A 26436-nucleotide genomic window follows, 5' to 3' on the forward strand; every position below is an offset into this window, starting at 1 on the left:
GAAAAAACTTCTTTCCTAGCTGTAATAAAACCAAATACAATGAAGTCAAACACTGACAATCTATATTTCTTCTAAAAATAGTATACATTATAACAGAAGATATAAGAATAAACTGAACACTCAGATCCAAGGTCTTGTAAACAGATATAAAACTAAAAAAAGTGTGTACATCTCAATTCATGCCATACAAAGACAAAAAATATTTCAAGTATACTAATGAGCAATCCAGTGTGTGATGAAGATAAGGCTAACATTTTCAATCTTCAGTACTAAATTTACACAAATCCACGTGAACTCTCAGAAGCAGCCTTTTTTCCATCAGACATGAATCGTTGTAGCTGACACTGAGTTTTCAAGAGCATCAAGGGTTCAGAACTTGTTTCCACAAGACAACAGTGTTTCTTCAAAATTTTACAAGTTTTAGCCAGAAAACAGAAAAAGGGGTAGATTTCAGCTGAACATCTTGATTCAGAAATGCTGCTGCATTATTTAATGTTCCCATTGTGAGTCTTAGGTGAGGGCTCCCAGCTCCTTCCTGGCCTGGATCTACCAAAGCAGAGCAGACTACAGTCCCACACAAATATAGCTGTGGTATGTTATGGGAGAGAAAAGCAGTTGGCATAGATGCCAACACTCACCACTCAGAAGAACAATTTAACACACAGAGATGTGATCCTATATCATGCATAAAATGGGTCCAAGGTACAGGGATTATGTTGGACAGGCTGCGATATGAGCCATTTGCATGTGCATGGGGGATGTCTCTCGAGACACTGAGAACAGCAGGCAGCCCAGCCACAACAGGAGCCCTCAAAGCTGATTCTAGAGCTCTTAACTAAAAACAGAAGATTTTTTGCAAAGTTAGAGTTGAAAGACATCTATTGGGAAACTCCTGTTCCTAGAAGAGGAACAAGGAACATTTGAACTGCAGCCCCAACAAGACGGAGCAGTACAATTTTCACTTTAAAACAGAAAAACTAGAAAACTGACTGTCCTGAAGAGTAGCAGCTTTTTTTGAGGAATTAAAAAAAAAAAAATAAAAAAAAAAATCCAGTTTCCACAAGCTTTTTTTTAAAAAAAGAAAGAAATCAAACCTGAAATCCAAGTTGGCCTTTTCACCTTGAAACTAGATCTTTAGCTTCTTGAAGTCACTAAAATAAAGCTAATTTGTGTCACTCTGGAACTAGTGTCTGACATTGAAAATGTTAGTCTTTACTTCTAGCTTCTCTGTAACCATATTGCTCAGTATCTAAAGCACAGTATTACTGGAAGGCCCTTTTCATTCTCTTACAGTAAGAAACTCAATATACACCATTAGACTTCCCACACCTTTGCTACTAATTCTTAGCAATTTCTACTTGAAAAGGGTAAACAGTACATTAGCCTGTAGCCCATTCTAGTTTTGCCCCACATCTTGACATACTGTTCACCAGTGCTTTCGTATATACACATATGTACATATTAGTATTGCCCGAGATGCTTTTAGTAAGGCTAACAACTAGAAGTATTTTTAAGTCACAACATTTTTATGTGTGGCATTATAGCTATAAGTACTTTACACTTTGCACTGTAGAACTGATTTTTCAGTTTTTTATAAACATTAGAACACAGAAGAATGGTAGGAAAAAGACCAATTTCTAAAATATTTTAAACGTAAACAGTGTAATTCAGTGTATCAAAATTCTTTGAGAAACATCAGCCTAAACTGCTATAAGTGCTTTAATAACCGTCTACCTGGACTGTAGCTGCATTGTGAATTTTCCATTGGAGTGGCTTTAATCAATACAGAAACTTGTGCTAGTTTCACAGAAGTGTGCAAGTACACTGGTGTGGGATAGAAAATAGGCCAACCCACAGGACTGTAAAGAAAACCACAGCCTGTGAAAAGGGAAGTTATACTCAATACGAAGGATATACTGTGGGTGAGGCATTAGCCATCACCTCACACTGCAAAGCAAGAGACATTTCAGATAAACAGGTAAGTGCACTCAGAGCCTATATTGTCTTCAAACCTTTGAAAGTAATTTTCATTATAAAGCATTTTAATTGGGTTTTTTTGGTTCCTAGTGGTTATGGGCTGAAAAGTGTCTCTAAATTACATTATTTCTTCTACAGCAAACATATGCCCTATGATGCAGAAGTATCCAAGTAATTATTTTGGTTTACATCTATTCCTGTTTATAAATGAGATAAAAAGCTTCATTTGCCTGAATGTGATGTTGAAATATTGAATTAATTGTAACATGCAAATTCAAAGTGCTGCTTAGAACACTGAGGTGTTCCTGTGCCAAAACCAGTGTCATAAAGCTTAAACATTTTTGTTTTTAAAAGGGAGAAAAAAAAAATAACCCCTTATCTTCTACTTAAGTAGAAGATAAAAAATTGTGGAAGGGCTGCCAGAAAGGCCAAGAGTCTTGCCTTCTAATTGTGGCATTCCCAATAGCAACAGCACACAGCTGACATGGCTCACAACTGCTGCAGTAAAACCAGTGCTCTGACTTATTCATTACTCTTCCACTAAGGAAGTTTACGAACATTAGGAAAGAAACAGAAGTCATCTGTAGACTCAAAAACACAACCTGCATTACTCCATCCACTTTTGGAAGGTTATCTTTGCTACCCTGAGGGCACAGAACATATGTATGTATACAGTACGTAAAGCTTACACAGTATACAAACCATCAGTAAAGGCTCACTGCCTCTTTTCCCAGGTACTAGAGGCAGCTAGTCCCAGCATTTAACATGTATGGACTAACAACTTTCTTTGACCTAGAAGTCATTCTGGTAAGTTCTGTTCCCTCTCTTGGGCCATTCCTCTTCCACCCATTTCAGCAGCACTTTCACAACATCAATTCGCTTATAAAATTTACAGAGATCAATCAGCTGCTCTACAGTCCTGTCACTATTACGCAGCAAGAACTCCAAGGTGGGACTTTGGGGCTTCTGTTCAAGAAAACATAATTCATCATAAGTCATTCCCCACTTGCTTGCCAGATTTCTCCAGTTTTTCACTGTTGGGTGGCAGGGATCCAGCTTTATCCTCACTGTGTACAACAAGTCCTCATCATTGAGCATGTCACTGATTGTCGGTGTACGGAATAAGCACAGGGAGCAGGTGCTATTTTCCTTGCAGGTTTTCTTGAGATCTGCAGTGAAAACCATTACACAGGCAGAAATTAGGGTCTATTGTTGTGGTTTTACCAGAAACAAAACGTTAAAAGTAGCAACACGTAATGCCTTTCCTTATGAACCACTCATGAAAGTAACTCTCTAAGACTTCTCTCTTCACTATGCTCAGTGGCTATAATCAAAAGGACAGTAATTTTGAAACAACTGTATTTATGCATTTATAGAAAAGGCATGCAATTAAATCCAGTACGTGAACTCGGATATTTTTGTTTTTGTTTTTGGGAACTATGTCGCTTCCTTGAATCTACCATAACCCCTGCTTACATCACCACCAGGATCATGTGTGTATTACGTGCATCTTGTATACATATGTTGTAGGATGAAGGAGAAGGTTTTGCACTTCTGAGCTGTTGCCTTCATAATAACATGTAGTATTTGCACCAAGAGAATCTCTGCTGACAGCTGCAAACACAACACCTAGTACTTTATACAATGGAAAAGTGGAAATGTTCCTTTGCTTTTTAAGGACTCTTACAATAAAAGCTGTCCCTGTTTTATCAAACAAGCCTATTTAAAAAGTACATTATGCAAAGGAATAAAGTGCATATTCCTCCATGTCTGAGAAAAATAAAAATAACAAGTTGCTGGAAGTAGGTAGTGGTATGTTCTAAAATTGGCATCAAATATCAACAATTGCCATTTAGGGGTCTCCCACACACAACAGTTAATGTCTCCTCAGTATTGTGAGAAATGTGGTCCTATCAGACTATATTATATATTAACAACCTTTAAAAACATGACTACAACTGTTTTTTACATACTTCTAGTTAAATAATCATACTAAGACCTTTAACACTGCAGTGGTGTAGGGCATTTTGGCTGTAGGTATGACTTTAACTCTCCCTGCTCCTTTTGAAGGCAGAATTTGGTATCTTCAAAGAGCAGTAGATAATGGATGCAGCCTAGCAGCACTTTCTAAAGCTTCTGACCTCCAGCCTCATTGTACAGCTTGAAATAGGGGAGTGACTGGTCCTACTTGGGATGAAACTCTTTGAAAAAGGGACACTGCAATAAGAAAACTGGTATTAATCAAAAGATTTACTAGAAACAATGACAGAAAATAGTGACACACAATTTACAGGTGCTAGATAAGTGCTTGTGTAGGAGACCTGAACTATATCTCTGGAAAAGGGTAAATCTGGCACTCAGTGCCATGTACTCACACAGAAAACGGCATCTGTTAAGGTTTGGGGATTTTTGGTTTTAGTTTTGGTTTTGGTTTTTTTGGTAGGTTGGTTGGCCCCCATTTGCAGTAATTATTGTAAGACTGTGTGAAAGTTTCAGAAAGACCATAAAATTTGATATATTTTTTTAAAATTCTGAATATTGCTGCTGATTAAAGCAACTCAGCTGAATGTAGTTTCTGCATGCACCTTGGTTTTTGCTTTTAAGGGAAGAACAGGCTATTGTTATTTTTGTAACATTGCTCATCAGCTTGCTTTTTTAACAGGCCAAATACAACTTCTGAAGTTTCCAACAAGTTAGGACGTGCAGTAACAACATCACTGCAGACACAACTTCATACAAATGCTTAGATTCCCTGTTAAGGGGAAACAAGATCTGGTGACATCTTTGCTCATAGGTATTCCACAGGACTTGCAACTGTTCCCTACAGAAATGTGTATGTTAACTATTTTGTTCTTGTGCACCCTAAACTTCTACTGAAGTGAGACAAAACTTGCTTGCTTCACTCATACCAAGATTTAGTTACACAAACAATACAATCCAATTAAAGTTCTGGCTGAGCAAAAAGGGCAGGGGAGCACCCTATCTGAATTTCATCTTATTTTGCTTTGCAAGGATACCAGAGTAAGTTTTATCCTCCAATAGAAGCAGGGAAGAAGGGGTAAAGAAAAAACAGGGCACAGTTAAAGATAAACAAAACCAAACCAACCTGCTTCTTGTGCTATACCAAATACAGACTATGAAAAGCATTACAGAGGATCCTGCTTTTCTAATATACCCTGTGTCAGATACTGATAAGCAAATAATGACCTACCCACCCAACTGCATGCTCCTAATGCTACATGATAAGACAAGCTTCCTTACTAACAGGAAATTCTCAGTTGTTCACTGATAGATGAACAGGACTGTGTACCACACACACACACCCCACCCCCAGCTGATCCCATACAATTATGGGATAAGCCCCCACAGCTTACTGCCAGCTTCTGCTCTCTCCAGCTACCTCTTTCACAGATTTCTTCCAAAGGTGGATGTACTGGATGCATTTGGAAAGCCTAACCTATGCCTTTTGTACAGTATGCATTATTGATCACCACCCTCTCTAGAACAAAGAGAAAGCTATAAATGACACTGGTAATGAAATGAGCTCCACAGCACTGACTGCCTAGGCTTGATTGTGATAAATAGCAGCTTTTAATAAAGCACTTTCAAACAAAACCTGGGAATAAAATACGTAGAACTGTAATGCTGAAATATTACCTGAAAGTGATTCATCAGTATGTTTTTTCATGTCTTTGTCTTCTGGCTACAAAGCAGAAAACAAATATAAATCAAAACAATATATTTGAACACCAGAATAACTATTTGGCTGATTTAACTGGCAGGAGATTACCTAGAAGAATCCTCAGCTACTTGTAAAATCAGACAGGGCATACATCTGATTTTGAGGAATTACTGACAATCTGCAGTCTTCTGAGGCAGCATTTTCATGCTTTGGCTCACAAAAGTGTCCCGTTGGTTGTACCCTCTGAACAACATCATCCTTATTAGTTACATGCTATGGGGTTACATATTTTAAACAATTTGTTCTTTATCCTTTGACAGTTGTTCAACAATTCATATGGTTTTATTACAAGATTTTTAAATGCTTTGTAATTTTTTTTGCCTGTAACATGCAGCATAAGAGATTGTTTCGTTGATCTAGGAAAAGTGGAGGAGCTTTTTATACACATTTCTTTACATACATAGGAAGCTTTTCTAGACAACAGGTGGACTTGAACATTTCTGCTGGTTCACACCTAACCCTCCTCCTGTTTAAAGTACACATTCCCTCAGTGGCTTTTCACCTGCTAATTAAACATAATGAAATTACTTAGCAGCTTGACACTGCGACGTGTCATAACTTTTCAATTCTACTATTTAGAGAGCAAGATCTAAAAACTGGAAGGACAGCACCTTGATCCTAGGACTGTGGGAAACTGCAGCTGCCTTTAACTGTGCGGGTGTAGAGCCAGGTGAAATAGATTTCTAATGTGGAGGACTTAAAGATGAAAGCAGAAGGGGATTTTCCCCTCAGATAACTGCAATAAAGTATTGTCAATTTTTTTTGTATTACATAATTGTTCCAGAACTATCACAGAAGGCTTCTTAACATTTTACAGGCTGTGCATGCAAACACAAGTCAGCTGCATAACATTATACTGTAACAAGATACTCTATTCCTACCTGCTACACTTTCTTTACTAAGAAATCCACTAAAAATAGAATATAGGCAGTTTTAGTTGATATGATGAACATGCATACATCCACAGTCCAGTTATGAAGACCGTAAACTATCTCCAAAATATTAAAGGACTTTGTTAGGAATTGAAAAAATGTCATGCTATTTTCAGCATTTCTTTATTCCCTGAAAACTACAAGATCACACATGCAACATCTATTCACTCCACAAAATATCTGCTCTCTGCCCAAGAGAGATCTTGAACCTTTTGCAACAAAATAAGCATTGCCATTATCTTCTCATAGTTTACTTTTCCACTGGCACCACATAAGCTTTCTCTCAATGGAGATTTTTAAACAAGAACTGGGCCTTCATAGCAACATGTAAACACCCCAAGTTTAAGAAAATTTAAATCTGTAAATCCTGATTATAGTAATTGTCTCCATTCCCACAAATTCCTTAAAAAGGTTGAACATTATTACTAAGCCCTGAGGAGCAAATCTCCAAAAGGGTAATTCATAAGGAGAACAAGGAACTGCCCATCACAGGTCAGCCTCTTCAGAGATTAGTATCAGAAGAAACAAAAAAGAAAAAAGGAAAGGAAACAAAAGCAAAAGTGGATTCTGTCCCCTTAGTTTGCAATAGCTAAGTTGCTGTCCTGAACTTCAGTAACATTTCCAAGTCTTCATGAATACATGAAAGTTCAACTGCATTGTGAAAGCTAATACCTAAATGCCTTTAAGAGATGTCATCGTACTCCTGTCTTTTGATAAAAAAGTAACAATGTCTAGTACTGCAAAGAGTAGAAAGAAAAACAGGGACACCTACCTGTGCTGTACATCTGTTTGCAAAACTGATGATTTTATTGATCAGTTATTATCCACTTTTATCAAGTCAGATGCAGTCAGGTTTATTCAAGATAATTTTGATCATTTTGCAGTAAGACAATGCAGTGTTACTGCTCATGAAATGAAGGTATTAAGCAAGAGTATTTTTTGCCCACAACAAAATTCCAAACAACATCTACAAATCTAATCAAAGCCATAAACCTACGCACAATCTGAAAATCAGCATAAAGTTCTCTAGCTCTGTAGAATATTAACGCCCTAATACACTGAAATATCCTTATAGTGATTCTAAGATGGCAAAAAATGCTCTCTTCTTGATGATGGGAATGAGACGGTTACCTCCATCATCTGTGAAATGCATACCAAACCCATGTTTGTTTCTGATGAAATTCAGCCGGGACTCTGGCATAAGGAACTCCATTTAACTCTTCATCTCGCTGGAAAATGCTCATTCATTTCTCTTCTCCAAGTTTTCTGCTCAACCCAAAGAGAATCAATTTGAAATTCAGCATATAACATTCACTTGAAAGATGGTAACCACGGAGCATGGGGGTCACTCAGCATTGCCCACCCTATGGCAACGTCAGATTTAACAAACAGTGGAGAGTGTTTCCACTACGGGAAGAGCAGTGTCCAAAAGTCAAAGAAGAACAGTCAAATGCCTCCCAAAGGGCAAAACACAAGGAGTCCAAAAACCTAGGTCTCCTTACTTCTTCACTTATTCTCTGCCCTGGCTCTACTTTCAGCAGGAAACAGGGAGAGCCTGCATGACACAGCCTTAATATTTTGTCAGCTCTTCTTCAGACAATCTACACACTAATCAAAACCTATTTAAACTACAAAGTACTCATTAATGCTTAAGTAACCTTTATTTTGCTCCTGTCCACAAAAGTTCACTTAATTTAACTCCTGAAAAGAGAGTCTACTTCTGGTCTGCTTTACTGAGTAATTCCATGCTTTCCAGATATAGTCTGAAAATATATTTATTTGCTAACATACTTATTTAATCAACAGCAGTTAACTTAGTTCACATTCAAGCATCATTTTTCCTTACCTGCTGGATTAGGCCAGAATCTGACGTAAGGGTCTTGATGTTCACAGATGCAATTTCCAACGTAACTTGATCTGTTAGGTATTCCTCATCTAAGACAAAGACTGTGAAATACTGGTCTTCTACCCAAATACAAATTTAAATAGTAAGACTATAAAACATAAATTATAGATATCTAGCACACAAAGTGTAACTCCTTATCATGATCAGTCACTGGGAAATGATAGATTAAAAGCCAAAAATATTAAATTAGAAGACACTGGAACAATCATGTAGAGCACGACTGTGTGAAGAAAAATAATCCTTGCTGAGATCAGATATTAGTGTAGCAGAGGTTTTTTAAACAAAGACCATATTATTTTTGAAGCAAGAGTCATGTTCTTTCAGAAAACAGATCAGAGAGCATTAACTGGATCTATACATGAAAGTAGGCCAAAGACAACTGTCACAAGTCAATATAATCTTTCTTGCTTTGCTTTTCTCAACACACAATGATAATTGCTGAAATATGTACTACACAAATATTTCCCTTTTATTCTGCCCCTTTGTGAATTAGGCTCATCCTACTTATGTCTATTACATAGGAGTTTTCTGAAACTCTGAAATAATCTGCTTCAAAATGTGTTTACCACCTGCCCTGGGAGTCCACTGAAAAGCACAACACAAACTCTATTTACCTTTCAAGTTCCACTGCAGCCCTAAAACTGGGGTTGAAAAGGGATGCATAAGCCCTTTGTGAACATTGTGCAAACAGACACATTTCACTCTGCACAATTAATAAGGTCTTCATCAGCAAACCACCTGCAGAATTCCCCTGGGTCAGATGCTGACCAAGCACCTTAGAAGACGTTACCACTCCATTTTACACACAAGAACTCTCCATGGTGGTGACTACATTTATAGTGCTGGTACATCTCCATTTATTGTTTGCTTAGTGGTAAGATCTCATTAAAGAACAGCATCATCTTTACAAATCATCAGATAACAGAAAGAAGATACATTTCCTTCGCTCAGTCAAGAAATAGATCTGAAGCAAAGAATTCATCCTTAGGCTTACAAGAAAAACCTAAATAATTATTTTTCTTCTTTCTCTGCTATCATAAGACTGCTGAAACTTAAAGCCAAATAATATTCCACCCCCAGCAGGGTAAATGTTTAATAAGGATCATATATATTATTTATAACTGTAGGTCCAGAGATAACAAGAAAATAAAATCCAGAAATATCTGGATGAAAATACAGAGTATGGACATCAAAATTCCACCTCAATTGTGTGGAAACGTGCAAAATTTGTTCTATATTTGAGTGGAGGTAGAATTATTATCAAAACTTGATGGAAAAAACATTGTTTGTAAAAAGTTCCCTCAAATCAGATTTAATTCATAATGGGCAGAGAGGGCTAAGAACTTTTAATAAGTCATGGCCCAAAAATAGTCCATTCATTAACTGACCTATACAACCAACAGAACAGTCCCAACCATCCCCGGCCAATATACTGTCTATTCAAACAGTGTATCTGAAGCAAAGATAATTTTGTGTTACACAGAATCAAACCTGCAAAATCTACAACACTTTTTAGCTCACAGATTCATATTTCTAGGTCTGTATTTTTATGCAAATAGTTTTAGAATTGGAATTATGTCCAGTTCTAAGATAGAAAAAAATAAACTGTCTGTTTTGTTAGTATGGCAAATGCTATTGTCATATAATCATTTTGGTTGGAAGACACCTTTAAGATCATCAAGTCCACCACTAAGCCACGTCCCTAAGCACCACATCTACCCATCTTTTAAATACCGATGGGGATGGTGACTTGACCACTACCCTGGGCAGCCTGTTCCAGTGCCTGACAAACCTTTCAGTGAAGACATTTTTCCTAATATCCAATCTAAACCTAATCTACTCTTAAGAACAGTCACTCCCAGGAAAAAAAAGGAAAATGCACAGAATATTTAGAGGTATTTATATAACTTTCAACTCCAAAGGGGAAATAATGTCAAGCTATATCAGTGCTTAGGTCTTTTTACACTTAGCAAGAGGAAGGAGAAAAACTAAAAATAAACCACGTTTATTTCCTTTCCAGAGAAAGTGATGACATTACCTCTCAACTTCCTCTCAGCTTTCCTTTTGAAATTAAATGCATTTAAAACACGTAATCTCAGATTTCAAACAACTTTGACAAATCTGAAATTTAGGAATTTATCTAATTAATTTTGAGGGGGACCTGATGTGACAGGTGAAATAAAAAGCAGGACATGGAAAAGAATGTTGCAGAGAAATTGCTTTAGAAACAATTTTGAAGGAAAAAAAAACACCTAGCTGCAAATAGAGTAGTTTATGATTTCAAATCAGCTTTAATCTCATGTTCTCCTTCTGTACCGAGCAGCACTTCTGAGAAGATGCTTGTTTCCTCTGGATGGTTCCTTCAAGACCCCAAAATAGTCTCTAACCTTTCTTTAACCCCAGTGGTAGCTAGCCAGGCTAGGAGCAAGGGGAGTTCAATTGCAGTGTTAAAGCCTATAACCTGGCCCAAAGGGACCAGGGGTGGAAATTAAATTGTTGTAACCCAGTATTTTGAGTTACATGTTACAGGAATGACTACATATTACTCTATATTGCTCTACATTACTCTATATTACTATAGCAGTGAGGAGAGGCAGGAACTTGTGCAGACTGGACCTAAAATATGTTCCAAAGTAGATGGTATTAATACCTGCTCAAAGTAAAAGATGGCACAAAGAGGTCATTGATTATAGGGCTCAGGATGCAGAGGCAAGAGGCTTGGAAGGTATTCCTGGATTATATTTCTGACAACCTGAAGACACTGGTAATCTCTTCAAAGCCACCTTCTAACAGTATCATGTCTCTATCATATGTTCTCTGAACACTGTTTTTTGATGCCATCACTGTGTTTTCATTCTAGATTGAGAACCAAGATCTTCTGATGACAGTTTTAGACTGAATTGTAGATCAAAACTAAAGTTTCAAAGGAATTTTCAAAAGTTATATATATACACCAAACTAAACTTAAAAATACAGAAGAGAACACTACATTTAAAACATAACCATCTAGAAAAAAGTATTTCAATCTGTTGGATAACACCAATGGTTTTATTGCACATAACAACATAGATCTATAATAACTGAACAGACAGAATTAACAATGCTTACCTTTAGGTACCCCTGTGTCTTGGACAGGATATTTTTCAGTCTGTCACAAAAAGGCAAGAGACACAGTTGTTATTTTGAGTGCAATTATGCTGGAGAAAGAGTATATAAAATTGCGTAATTATAGCTGCATCTCTTAAACTGCTACTAGTTAAGCTGTCTACAATAAAATATATTAACATGCTTCTTACATGGGAATTGAATTGCTACTAACACTACTGATTAGCACATGCAGAAGATCATTGCTTTGCTGCAGTATTTTTAAAGGTACTCCTTTTTAGTGAAAAAGCAGAGCTTGGGGAAAAAAAAAATTATCTAAGTAGCACAATAATCTAGAAAAGGGAATGCATACCAGGAGGAACACAGTGACTTCAACAGCTCTTTTAGCAGATAACAAGCTTTTACTGAAATGTTACTAAATACTAAAATATTCTTCCCTTCTGCTCTAAAATTCTTAGTCAATTAAGATACAATAGAAAACTATTATTACTGAGTTTAAGGGAATAGCTGCTGATTTCCAGGCATGTTATAACTTACTATTATACCTGAAATCTACCTTCTTCCCTGTGACCCCTACCCTTATGTAAAAGTAGGTGTGGCTTTTAATAGAAGCTTGTAACCAAGCAAACAGAATGAAGACATCTTAATTTAAGGGAGTGGAGGGGATAAACAAACTTTGATTTGTCTTAGACATAGCAACTTTCCTCACCTTTTAAAAAAACTCCCTTTAGCAAAACACAGCATCTTACTTATTCAGTTCACAAAACCAATCACAAAGTCTGTATCTTTTATTAAAACCTGCTAACACAAATGCATGTACACACACTGCAATAATGGATGCCCATGAAAGATTAACATTTTAAAGTGCTAATTAAGTCTTCAGTTTCCTGCCAAATCCCTACTGCAAAGCTTCAAAATGGAAAGAAAATACCAAAGCAAAGCAATAGCTTGCTCACTTGCCATCTATAGAATAAATCAATTAATTTCAATCTGTTCACATAACCACAGAAGACAACAGTTTTTTCTGGGGGACATGGTGCAATAACGTTTCTCCAGAGCAAACAATCCATAGCAATGTTAGAAAGAAAGACTCTTAAAAGACTGGCAGAATTTTGTACTTCTTTTAACCTGATACACTCCTTGTCTCACTTGAAGACTGGCGTGTTTAATATCCTAAGACACGGAAACTTGCCACAAATGGTGTTACCCTGCTGACCAGCAAGCACTAGAGTGTGTTGTTTGTCCTCCCTAAGTTCACCCTATCCCTGCTGTAAGGCACTGTGGTTTGTCTTAGTCTTCCATGATTTTAACTCATCAGACAAAATAGGGATAGGGAGGAATAATAAATTAGCACAACTGAAATTCTAAGATTTAGGTGGGTTTTCTTATCCCTCCACCCTCTATAGATAGGAAAAGGTCAGCACCAATCTTCCTAGGGTTTATTTGCTTGGGGGTTTTTTTAGTTAAAAAAAATAGTAATGTCACAGCCTCTAGAGGTTATACCATTGACAGCTCAGCTGACAACACCCAATTCAGCTTAAGTACTTATTGGTATTTTTATTCACACTTTAATTGCACTGGGTAGTAAATTAAAAGTCGTTTATACAATCATATGGATAAGCAAACCCCACAGTTTGAATTAGCATTCTGAAATGTTTATACCTCACTCTGCACTGTGTAACTGTGGAGAGCTATAATGATTTTAACTGTGTTAGACCAGAAACACTTACCATCGTTAAGGAAAGAGTGCTTGGATCTGTATCCTCCACTGGTTCTTTTGCTGCATGATCTGCTGGGAAAACAAACAAACAAAACTTTATCATTGCATAATCCTCACAATATTTCTGTCTGGCAATTAATATTTTGCTTCTTTGCCTGACCAAGACAAAGCACAACTATGAAGCCATTCCAGGCATTATGTCAAATTACACTTCCACAAGTAAACACTACAAACCAGAAAATATCAGAGCTACTAGTATATAAATGAGAAGCAATACACAACAAGGAAATCCAACTCCAAACTAACAAAAGATAGACTTAAAATTCTAAATTATTTTTAGTTTAAAAAAAAAATAATTATCACAGCAATAAAGAGTAAAATCCAGCAAATCTGCTAAAAGGGAAGTTTTGTTCTCCAAGAGACAGCACTCCCAATTTTTTCCTCAAAGCATTCATTCAAACAGTAAACATACCCACTACAACAAAAATTAATACTTTAATAAACAGGAGATTGAGTACAAAATGTAATGAAAAATAAATACTTGAGGTAAACATGAATTATGGCAAATGACATCCTGGCTTGTATCAGAAATAGTGTGACGAGCAGGACTAGGGAAGTGCTTGTCCCCCTGTACTCAGCACTGGTGAGGCTGCACCTCGAGTACTGTGTTCAGTTTTGGGCCCCTCACTACAAGAAGAACATTGAGGTGCTGGAGTGAGTCCAGAGGAGGTCAATGAAGCTGGTGAAGGGTCTGGAGAACAAGTCTTACAAGGAGTGTCTGAGGAACTGGGGTTGTTCAGCATGGAGAAAACAAGGCTGATGATAGAGACCTTATCCCTGAAAGGAGGTTTTAGTAAGGAGGGGGTTGGTCTCTTCTCCCAAGTAACAAGTAATAGGACAAGAGCAAATGGGACTCAAGTTGCTCCAAGGGAGGTTTAAATTGGACATTAGGAAAAATGTATTCACTGAAAGAGTAATCAAACACTGGAACAGACTGCCCTGGGAGGTGGTTGAATCACCATCCCTGGAAGTGTTTAAAAGAAGTTTAGATGTGCTGCTTAGGAATATGGTTCAGCACTGGACTCAGTAGAATTAGATTAATCATTGGTAGAGGTAGATTATGTTATGTTTGGACTCGATGATCTAAAAGGTCTTCTCCAACCAGAACAATTCTATGATTCTATTTGTATAGAATACAATCATAAACTTTGATTATATTAACATCAAAAGGATACAAAAATAAATCTTCAAAGTACCTGCAGGTTACTCATTTAACCCCTCTGCATCAATGGTTACATTGACAAATAATACTGAAATACTGACAAAAAGTGCTCAGAGAATCTGAAACAAATCTCATACAGAAGTGAGTCCCATTGAGCACAGAAGTTACACAGACACTATTCTAAACGAACTCAAATGTAGTATAACTGTTTATTTTGATACCTACTCCTACAAATCTACTCAATACAACGTAACAACAAGCTAAAGCATAAGACAAAGCCAGACAATACAAAAAACTGGCTTGAAATTAAAAAGATGGCAGCAGCAGACAGAAGCAGCTCCAGGGATCTGGGACGGAGCTGTTCTCCCTCCTGCTTCTGTGGCGCAGCCCCATCAGCAGCAGTTCCTGGGTGTCCAGTGCAGTGCCCAGCCCCTCTCTGCAATGCCAGGTGGAGCCCTTCTCAGCGCTAGTGCCCACAGGAGAACCACACACATTTTCCAGGCAGGTGGCACATGATCAGAGGGGCCGGATCTACAAGGCTGGAGCACAGCCTTTGCAAAAAAACTCCAGGAGTGTCTGAAAAAGGCAGAGGTCTATGAAACTTCAGAAGAGCATGATCACACGACAGTAAAAAGTCTGGGAAGACATATGCACAAGAGGAAAAAAAAAAACCAGACTAAACCCCCATATTCTTGTCACATGCTTCTTTTTGGTAAATATGAAATCCCTGCTCCAGAAACATGGTATTAACAGAATGTTCTGGATAAAGCCTGCCCTGATGGCAAGGGCCGCACAAATCACCACAGGCTTCCCAACTCAAATGCAGAGAGGTTGAGAGTCAGACAGGGATATGAAAAAATACAATAAGCAGGTGTAAACCACTGCATGAGGGCAGGGCCAAAAATGGAGGATCCAAGTGGGAACTGCAGTGGAGAGCTGCAAAGGAACTGTAAAGGGAGCTGGGGCAAAAAGAGAAGTCCATCCTATAAAGGAAAACTGAAAAAGAAGGGGTACTGGGAGCCAAAAATAGGCTTCAGGGAAGAGGGTCAGCCCAGGCATCCCTAATCTCACTGTTTCTCCGCTATCAGCAAAGATCCAACAAACCTAGAGGCAAAGTACACAATTTATCAGTTTACTCTGGAGTCCTTGCAATTCCTGAGTATGGATTCTCGGATGCATTTAAAAAAAAATAAATTAAAAAACAATCAAACAAAAACCAACAACATACACACACACAAAAAAAACACCCACAACTTATGTTGCCCTTGTAATATAAGAACCTTGAGACAGATGAAAGCAGACCTCACAAAAGGTCCATGTCCTGGTGAACCTTGGTGGCTACTGTAGCTATGGTAAGGACTTCACCTATCTTCCATTAGGTACTTGTGACACTGGTAATTTACTTTCCACAATCCAAAGGGAAGACATTTCTGAAAAAATGTCAGAAGCTCCAAGAATACGGGCATTTGAAAAAAGGACTTGACAAACCTCAGCATAACTCTGCAAGAGGTGATGGGGTACAGGATGGTACCTTTAATTGACTCCTGCTTTCTAGGTCTCACACAGAGTCACTGTGAATCTGTGGCTCTGCATCTTTCTTACTTAGTATCCACCCTGAAAAAGATTTAAAAACTGTATTTCTTTCCTTATGGTTCAATTTCTTCCTTTTATTTTTTTTTTTTCCAGTTCTTCAGCAATTCCGTGGTTTTTAGGTTGCTGAGTACTACCAAGTCTCAACATTTTCTCTAAGTGGCATGTATGCACATGAATATTTGTACCTAAGAATAAAGGCTCCATATACTGGTTGTGGATGACTCACCATGGTCTCATTGAGCACTGATACTAAGCAGATAGTTTGAAAACCACGGACTTAATATTTAATTGTGAATTAGGCAATTAAAATGTCATGTCTCCTCTCTCTTTCCCACAGCATGCTGCAGCTCACATCATACAGCTTGATGCAGGTGCACAAAACAGCAGGGAGGAAAGTCTTCTGTTTTTCTAAAATGTAAAACCTCCAGTTTTGCATGTTGAAGGGCCAACAGGAAATGTAGCTATCATCTGACTGACTACTCAATGCACCATCAGACTTTGCAGTTACTTTGATAGACAGGTTGATAACAACATTACCTGGGACTCCTCAAAAAATCACTGTCACCATACTCCCCACTGACAGCATGCAGACACTGGCCTACGTTTACTTCCTCACACTTCTGCCAGGAACCACACACAAGTTGACTGAGATGAACATAAATCAGCATGTGCAAATTGACTCAGACAGACATAATTGAGGTTCCATGGCTGCTCCCAAGGCTCCTTTCTGCCACTCAGCACCTGCACACTGACTGCTTAGCAGCTGCCATGGCTCTTCTGCCTCAGCCTGTCCAGTACCATCAGTCTGCAACAGGAACAGCAGACTTGTATCATCCACCCTTTCTCTCTGTTCAGTACTGCTACTCTAACAGGGATGCACTGCTCTGCACTTACCAGTCAGAACAGTTTGTCAATTTTACATATATGCATATGTATACATGTGTATGCACATGCACATTCAAACTTTTAATTCTGCATCTGCTCTTCATCCTCGCATTGAAAGGAAGTCTGAAGGTCAGTTTTGGAGACCTCAGCATTTTGACCTTCAAGCAGGAGGGGGTTCACAGCGCACCATGTGGCCGAGATGGTTACAGCCCCTCTGCCACAGTCTGTTCCCTGGAGCATCGCCTTGACACCACCGGTAGCGAGTGAAGCATGTAAGGTTTCCTGTAGAGATGTAGCTCAATCACACAGAATCATCCTGGTTGCAAAGGACCCTGAAGACCATCAAGTCCAGCCATAACCTAATCCACCAGCCATAACCTAATCTACCCGTTCAGTGCTTAAATCATGCTTAAACCATACACACAGAAGACCCGTTTCATGTCAAGGCAGGGCACACACCTTAATAGCACAACTTCACAAAATTCAAACAAAGTGATCATTCCAACACTTACGTTGTTCGTACAGACGACCACTTGAATTAAAAATCAAATCAACAACAATACTTTGACTAGAGGCACATGAATTTCAGATTTGGAGGAGGAAAGGCAGCAAATTATATTAGAATATTCAGTTCTCTGAAAAAGTCCATCAGCAGGTGTGCACTTCGTTTACCGTTGACTACTCAAAACCTTGTCACTGTCTGAACAGACAGGTAGGAAAGACACTGTGATGGCTGGCACACCTGCGATGAGGCATTCAAAAGTCATTTGCACCATTAGCCATGTAAGTTAGAGAGTCTTAAACACCCGGAGCCCGGGACTGCAAGAAAATGCCCTTTTCATGTGCTGCTAGAAAGCACAAGCTAACTTAAGCGCTTAACACTGGAGCAGGCTTGACAAGACAAGTTGCACTAAATCACACAGGCTGAGCACATGATAAATTATTACCATGCTTAATTAGCCTGTGCGGAGGGGGAAGGGAGCACCTAACAAACGCTCTCCATCTCGGGGGGCTGGGTGCTCATCGGGCCCCACCGAGCCGCGGCCGCAGGTCCCCGCCGTCGGCGGGGCGGCAAGCGGGGCGGCAGGACTGAGGGCCGCTCCCCGCGCAGCGCCTGCCCTGCCCCGCACCGCCCCGCACCGCCCGGGGCAACCGCGCGCCGCCACCGCCGCCCCCCCCGCCCGCCCGGCTCCCGCGGCGGCCGCCTCACCTGGGGGCAGCGGGTCCTGCGGAGCAGCCATGGGGTCCCAGCGCAGGAACGAGCCGACGTGCCCGGAACCACCGCCCCGCCGCGCCGCCCCCTTCCTGCGCCGCCCCCCGCAGCCCCGCCGCAGGTAGGGCCCGGCCGGGGCCTCCGCGGGGCGGGAGCGGCCGCCCCCGCTGCCAGGCTCTGCCGCCAGCGGGAGCCTGTGCTGCCCCGCGGGAAGCAGCGCTCTCCCGCAGAGACGGCACGTTGGGTCTTGCGGGCGGGCGGTGCTCGGCGGGGTGAAACCCCCGCCCGGTCAGCAGCGCAGGCGTGGGGCGCGCCCGAGGGCCGCGGCAGCAGCAGTCGCCGGGACCGAGAGCGGCTGCCCGCGGGGCGAGAGCAGGTGCTCGCTCCCCTGCGCTCACGGACCCGTCCGCGCCGTGACAACCTCCCTCAGGCAGAGGCGGCGGCGGGGGGGCCGCGAGGTGGGGTTAAAGCTGCCCCTGCAGACGCCTCAGAGAGCGGCGGCGGGGTTTAAGGACCCAGGAGTTGCAGAGCAGCAACCATAAACTGCACCGGTTTTTCACAAATACTTACAAATCATCCTCTTGTGCTACAGGCACTTCCGAGACTGTGACGATGTCAAACCTTCCGATGTAATTGCTTTGGGTCTCTATTGTTACCTGCCAAATTCTCTCGCTTAAGGTTTCGAGATAATTAAATCCAGGTTTCTTTAATGGGGTGCATGCATGAAATCAGTTTCTAAATTAAAAAATACGTATTTTTATTTCTTGTACAAAAGAAGCCAGCATAACGAAATTTGCTATTATAAAGACCACGTTTGTGTGTTAGTTTATTTTGACGTTAATTTACGGCCAAATTCTACCCTGTTGCACTGGGAGAGCTCCAGTTCAGTCAGCTGGCTTACACCCAAGTAACTAAAAGTAGCCTTTGGTCCACAAAGCATTAAAAACTGAGTGCTTTTCCACAGGTTATTTTGCATCTCTCATGGAATCAGAATGGTTTGGGTTGGAAGGCACCTTAAAGATCATCCAGTTCCAACCCCCCTGCATGGGCAGGGACACCTCCCACTAGACCAGGTTGCTCAAGGTCCCATCCAACCTGGTCTTGAAGACCTCCAGGGACAGGACATCCGCAACCTCCCTGGGCAACCTGTTCCAGTGTCTCACCACCCCCACAGGAAAGAACTTTTTCCTAATGTCCAGCCCAAATCTCCCATCTTTAAGCTTCCAACCATTGCCCCGTGTCCTCTCACTATACACCCATATAAAAGCCCTACCCCAGATTTTTTGTAGGCCCCCTTCAGATACTGGAAAATTGCTCTAAGGTCACCATAGAGCCTCCTCTTCTCTAGGCTGAACAACCCCAAGGGAACACTACACATATGTTTTTAAAACTGATAAAGACTAAATTGCTCTTATTATAGAATTTATATGAGGTTGAATACAGTGGCTCATCCTATTATTTGGCTTTTCATTAACATCAATAGTATTATTATTTTTTTTCAGTGATTCTGTGATTGAATTTGTGAATTCTTGTAAAAGCAAGTCTTTGTGAGGAGAGCTCTTGCAGGGTACACCTAAATCATCCTACTGGTGAGAGTGCTGACATGGTATTGGGAAAATTGAGAGCGTCACCCTTATTTTACCTGAAATTGAGGTTTTGCCATTGGGTTATACACGCAGAGAAACGCATATATCTACGTATCTTAATCTCCAAGTTAGAGATAACAGATCTAAATAGAAATAAAACTGCTGATTCTATGTGTTTCCCTAGATTTTCTTAGAGGGACACTGTTTCCAGGGATGGATAATCAGGCTGAGAGTTACAAGGCTGAGAAAGTGTATTCTTACCTACACAGATATGCACAAATACTAGAGTAATAATTGCAGCCTCTCCTATAACTGTAAGGAATGACAAAGCCACAGTAGAGCGAAGATTTTTTTTCTGGATTTTAAACCTGTCAAATGTATGCCTTAATAATATGAATGCCATATCTGCCCTGAGGACCTGCATGTGTGTATTGCCTCTGTGTGCTGTTTGAAGATCCCTGTCTTTAACCCCAGAAGTAGATCTAGTCAGTGATTATGAAAACTTTGGATAAATATATGCATAGTCTATATAAAAATCTGTTAACATCCTTCAAAATATCCCCTAGTTACACAGGTGGCTGTCATGTACAGGAATATACAAAGCAACAGTGTTGGGAACTAAGCCAGGTTTTACCATCAATGTGGTGTTTACTCTTTTGATAACTCACAACCTGAAATCTTCCTATATTGGGATTAAAAAGTTACTTTATTAAACAATAACAAAATAATGGTAGCAGAACAACACTTCTGCCAGCCATCCAAACTGGTCAGTGTTAGCAATCATGTATTTTTAACAGTGTATCTATGTTACATTGGCTTTTTAATTCAAAACAGTTTTCAAAAATATGTCTTTTAAATAACTGAATTTAATAATAGAAGCAAATAGTCTAGATAACATTACTGCCTCAAAACTTAGGTTAGTCATAATAATGTAACATTTCTTTCCTGAAAAACTGAAGGAGGAGCCTTCATTTACATATAAATACCTTTTGAGCACTGTCAATAGTACAGATTAATTTCACTGCTGCATACCTGATCTTGTATTATTCTTTAATGAGTGATACAGAAATCTTTGTTACTTAACTAACTGACCAGTCCAGAAAGCCAGCAATTATTTTGGCAAAATAAAATACAATTGTATCATGAAAACTAACTCTGGAACAAGGTAGCTTTAAGCAATGGCATTCTCTAAAACAGTGGATTAATTTTCTCATCAAATTTCTGAACTACAATCTATATTTTATCTTGCTGCCTCCCTGTAAGCTGCTAAAGTCACTGTAAGAAAATGTGAAAAGTTTGGGATTTTGTAAATTTCCACTCAAATACAACATTAATATTTCCAAATAGTTTTTACAAATCAAGTCTACACATGCCTCTTCTCATCCCTTTCCTGGCCTCATCAAAAAAACAGCCATCTTTGATGAGGACAGTGACTTTTCCCTAAATGGTAACACAGAGCCACTTAGATTATTGTTTGAAACAGCAATTAACCCACAGTATCAAGGGGTTTGCCACCTTCTGAGCACAAGACTGCAGATGAAACCTTTTTCCTTCCATGGACAGTATCTTCCTGTCCAGCAAAATATTAATGCTATCTCACGAACAAACAACAATGAAAACACACCCCACACATACACCTTTTTCTAAATGATCCTCTACAGTTTTTCCCCATGGAAATAAGGAGCTTTGGTTCCAGATCACAAATGCCACTAACATAGTCAAACAGTAATCCTCACCTCCTTGACAGGGGTTGCTAATAGTCATAGTAACTGTGGGCCTGCCAGCATCGCATAGCAACCTTGTTTATTCTTCCTCATTTGTTTGCTTTATACATTTCAAACACCTTTATTTAAGGAAGTTTGTACTGAGTAAAGTACCTGGGTTTTAATATAAGCTACTCACCTCTCACATATTTCAGTAGAGTTACGAATTGCCTCAGCATTTTTTTTTACCCAGGTATCCTATCGATAGCTTTCCACTGTTGGCAGCTTCAGTGTGTTGCTAGATTAGTTATTTAAAATTCTGAGACAGTTTTGGAGTAACAATAATTAAGCAACAAATAAAAAGTTAAAACTGCTCTCTTTGCCAATAATAATATTGGTCTGTTCTTTTACAGTTGTATAGGAATGTCACTATTTTGACATTTATTTGACAGAAACAACATTATATGGACAAAATACAATAAATTACCTGCACCTAGACCATCTTACATAAGCCTGTGGCTAATTTGTTTGCCTTACAGGACTGCGTGATACGGGAATGTTCCCATCACTCCAGGAGCTGTGCTGTGTCCAAGTCAAACACACACCACAGAAACACTGAAACCTTGCTTTCTCTAGATAGACATATTGAAACTGAGCCTAATATGACTGGTTTCAGGCTACATTTTATCCCTCTGCAGGGACATAAGCAGGGTCCCCCTGCCTGGCTGCTTTTTCCCATAAATGTGTAATTTAGTGGAGATCTCTACCTCACAACTGGATTTGTTGGCACAAAGTGCAAGTGCATAAATCTTGGCTGTTGTTTGCTTGTTTGTTTTTTAAACAAGACTACTTATGTTCAGCTGCACCTGCTATATTCACAAGTTCGACAGAGTTAGTAGACTCTTTATTCAGACCATGCTATTGTACACTACAAAATGCAGTTTGTTACCATTCAGCTATAAAACACACATGTGAAGGATAGGAATGAAGGTACAGGTGTATAGCTAAGATTTTTAGTTAATTTTTCACCACCTACAAAAACTTCTAAAAAAATTTACTCCCTCCTTGTACTTTGCTGTTCTTCACTTTTTACGCATTCTTTCTTTCTTTCCTTCTCCTCTTTTTCCTCATATTCATTGTGAAGATATTGCTGTATGCAATTTTCATAATAAACTTTTTCCTTTTTTTCCCACAATATTGAATTTGACCTATTGTTTTAACATTTACAAGCCACAGTCCTGCTGCTTCTGGTTTGCCTTGTCATCCATGGGTACTTTTCAAAAGTTTTTTGCAACAGTTGCCTCAGATTTGACCAGGTATTGTGGCTTTAAGGCAGATACCAGTAGGTGAGAACAGGATGTCAGTGAAGCATGACTTGACAGGGAAACATAACTTCTGCTAGGCCTAACAACAGCTGGATAAAACAGGATTTTGGGCACATTTGTAGCAGGCCTGGCAGACCACAGAACTCATGTGCTCCACTACTTGTTTGCTTTCGATACTTGCATCACAAGATTTACTAAAAGTTCTTACCCACAGCTTTGCCTTGCTGTGTCGTTAAAGCTCTGTTAACTAGGCTACCCCAAGATGCTCCATTGCTCAACAGGCACTGCACTCCCGCTGCTGCTGTTTGCCAGACTTAAACAGAAGTTTGTGACGTATTGATTCCTCTGGTTTACTCTCCCAAGTTTAGAAAGGCCTAATTCAAATGTTAATTTGGAAAAATAAATAAAGGCAAAAGTTTCAAGGGCAAAACATTTCCAGAAATCCACCTTTCAGATTACTGAAATCTAGTTCATGAACTTGGCAAAGCTGCTAGAATTTACCAAGTTTCTTCTAACACAAAATGTGAAGCCATCCTGTTTTGCCTGTTTGTTCACTTAAACTGGACCATAATAATTTCTGAGACAGATTCTTACATGGTTGATGATCACAGATCATGATTTCTGTATCCAACCAGAGTGCATAAGCTCAGTTCTGGCTAACTAAAAAAGCACCAATGGAGCTAATGCAAGAAAAGTAGCATGACCTTATCAGTTTTGGTTTCCCCTGTGTGCTCTCTGGAGGCATATATAAAAAAAAAATAAATGTTAGAGCTTGCAAATAAAACTGTCCACATTTTGAACAACAGGCATATTATGAAAGCACAGAAGTTATTTGTTCCTATGCCAGGCATGTACATTGTACAATGTACATACACATTGAAAAATTCGATATATATGCCAGACTCTTTTCATGAGCCCAGGAAGCCATAAACTGTGATTATCACTCTCTCCACTAAAGGTTTGTCCTTTGCCCTTGCTAAAATATTACATCAATGGCAAATTTCTTTAAAAGAAACAGGCTTAGTAGGTACTCCCAGCTTCCTAACAGGCTGTTAGGTTTTGTTTGCAATTGTAAGTCTGTTTCTGCAGCTATTTCTTGAAATGGATTTCACAAAGAAAACCTATATTAGGATTTTTACATTTTTTTAAATTTGATATCACTACTAAAGTAGCATTTATGGGTTAAAACCAACATTGAAAACATAAAATAAAATTGAAAATACCCTAGAGTTTAGAAAACCCAATTAAGCTAAATTCATCTCCAGTATAGCAGATAATACTTATGTATACAAGAAACTAATTTATTTTTTTTTCCTCTCAAAATTATTAATCATACATTTCTACAACCAATTCTTTATGCTTTCAACATGGCAGTGATAAACTGAAACTGCTACTGACTTTTGATGCAAGCAGGATAAGACTCTGTCAGAGGTGAAGAAAGAAAGTACTTTCTGTAACTAATACAGTATTTTCTAAACAAACAGCTTAGAAAATAACTTTTTGAAGGGCAAGTGTGAGACAGTGCAAGTGTGTGACAGTGCAAGTGTTTGATTCTTCCAAGGCTTTGGAGATTTTTAAAATATAAATGACAGAAAACTTCCTCCAGAATCAAAGCTATAAAATTGAAACAAAGAATTCACTCAAATCTGCCAAACAGAAACAGTTCCTTTGTGAGAAGTACAAACCACTTGTGATAAAATATGGAGTGCTGATAGTGAGAACAAACCAGGGCAACGTAAACATTAGCTGTTCTGTCATTTCTTCTCAAATACCTAGCAAATTTATTTGTTGAAAGTAGGAATAGATTATTATTTAATCCCTCCTAAATGATAGGTCCTGTACTCCGGAGTGGGAAGGAAGGAGCAACTACGTCATCTCTCTGTGACCAAACTACTGCTAACTCCACTTCATGATCTCTGTAATTCACAGGTATCAGTCCTTCAAGCCATTTTCAGCAATGCAAAATCTGTGACATACTGGCACTTACAGACAATTATGATGGAAAACTACTTTGAATTCATTGCTAAGTAAGTAACAAGAACCAATCTAAAACTTATAAGCTCTCCAAAAGAGTTTCCTTGACCTTAAAGCCTTACTCCATGCTCCAGTAAAGGAGTATTCTAATCTGACTGAAAGGGTGTAAGAAGAACCAGGGATAGCAGATGCATTGAAAATAAAATCCTAATTCCAGCACGTCTGCACATGAAATGAGTGCAACATTCATGTTTTCCCACAGGAATATGAACTTGTGCAGTTCTGGAAGAGAATTGCATATACACATTTAACTGTTAACATCAACTGTTGGGAGTAAAAAATTGTTTCTGAGCTGTTGTGGGTTTGGTTTGGGTTTTTTTATTATTTTGAAAGGAGTAGAGAAGAAGCAGCAGTAACAGCCTTAGACCAGTTCCAATAGCTATTCACAAAGTACAGCTAGACAAATTCAACTGATGTCACACTGTAACCTGAAAGCTCTCAAAAGCCAACCAATCTGCCCAAGGGGGCATTAAATAATAAATAATAAAGTTAGGAGTAGGTGAACTGATCTAACAGCAAGCAGCCACTGGAAGGAATGGTCCCACCCCCTCTTACTCTTACTAGGGTATGATGTACCCTTGCCTCTTCCCCTCGATCAGGTAAGAGTGATGAAGGAGAAATACAGTGAATCAGTCCAGCTGACTGCTCTGGCAGAAATCCGTCCCTAGGGGGGAAAAAATCAATTTAAAAAAGGCACTTAAGTGGCTGAATCGATTCAACATTCTACTTCGGGACTGCTAGCTCGTATACAGGAGCTGGGAAGCCCGAGACAGGACTGCTGCGTTCCACACACACCACGCAAGCGTTTCACTCTCGGCTGCAACGTGACCCAACCAGACCCGGAGCCCCCGCCTGCCGGTTCGCTGGGCTCCCGCCTGCTGCACGGCGGCCTGTGCCTCCGCTGGGCAAAGCTGTAACCCCACGGGGCTGCTGCTGGAAAACGGTATTATTATTTTGGTTAGAGCCTACTGGATGGAGCGTCTCTTGGCTTTCCATTAACTTTCAGCCTCGGTCTCGAAGGGGACACGGGAGAGAACCGGAGAAGGCAAAGCCTCAATCCCCCTCCCGGGACTCGCTGCTGTCGAAGGAGGACGTGCCCACCGCACGCACACAGCGGCAGCCGCGCCGAGAGGAAGGGGCAGCTGAGCCTGGAAGAAGAAAAGCGACTTCCAAACGCTCAGCGCGGCTCTGGGGCACTTCCCGGGCTTCGCAGCACTTAAGGGGAAGGCTGCGGCAGGACCTTCCGCCTCACGGAGACACCGCCCGAAGCGGGGCGCGGGCGCCGCTCGACACCGGACACGGCAACTTCCCGGCGGCCGCCCCGCCGGGCACCCCGCCACGGGGCGCCTGCGGCCTGCGCGGGGCCCGCCGCCCCCCGGGAGCGCAGGGCCAGCGGGCCCGGCCCGTTCCCGCCCGCCGGGGGACCCGCCCCCCCGGGGCGCGACCCCGCTCGGCCACCGTCGCGCAGCTCGCGCCACCCCCCCCGCGCGGCG

At 40.1% G+C, this 26436-nt stretch overlaps 1 protein-coding gene across 5 annotated transcripts; it reads right to left on the bottom strand.

Moving 5' to 3' along the window:
• Nucleotides 1-45: 45 nt before the first annotated feature.
• EDARADD (EDAR associated via death domain) lies at nucleotides 46-26367 on the bottom strand. Of its 5 annotated transcripts, none has more exons than XM_051614535.1 (6): nucleotides 25913-26367; nucleotides 13393-13454; nucleotides 11666-11705; nucleotides 8498-8598; nucleotides 5635-5680; nucleotides 46-3146 (listed from the first exon to the last, which is right to left on the bottom strand). In XM_051614535.1, exons 2-6 carry the CDS (start codon nucleotides 13393-13395, stop codon nucleotides 2770-2772), a joined length of 567 nt encoding a protein of 188 aa, XP_051470495.1. In that variant the 5' UTR covers nucleotides 13396-13454; nucleotides 25913-26367; the 3' UTR covers nucleotides 46-2769. The 5 variants fall into 5 exon arrangements, with proteins under 5 accessions (XP_051470495.1, XP_051470494.1, XP_051470492.1 ...); XM_051614534.1 differs by lacking the exon at nucleotides 25913-26367 and adding an exon at nucleotides 18293-18369 and having other exon boundaries at nucleotides 8498-8586; nucleotides 13393-13451; XM_051614532.1 differs by lacking the exon at nucleotides 25913-26367 and adding an exon at nucleotides 18293-18369 and having other exon boundaries at nucleotides 13393-13451.
• Nucleotides 26368-26436: the final 69 nt, after the last annotated feature.

The sequence above is a fragment of the Apus apus genome, chromosome 3 (genome assembly GCF_020740795.1).
Source record: "Apus apus isolate bApuApu2 chromosome 3, bApuApu2.pri.cur, whole genome shotgun sequence".
NCBI lineage: Eukaryota > Metazoa > Chordata > Aves > Apodiformes > Apodidae > Apus > Apus apus.

Bases quoted from the DNA above. Each gene is read 5' to 3' on its own strand.
- EDARADD (XM_051614531.1), bottom strand. From the start codon at position 18,323: ATGGCTGCTCCGCAGGACCCGCTGCCCCCAG. The intron at 13,455-18,292 runs GTGAGGCGGCCG...TTGTTTTCCCAG, and splicing joins GCAGGACCCGCTGCCCCCAG to CAGATCATGCAGCAAAAGAA. The intron at 8,599-11,665 runs GTAAGCATTGTT...AGTATTTCACAG, and splicing joins AGACACAGGGGTACCTAAAG to TCTTTGTCTTAGATGAGGAA.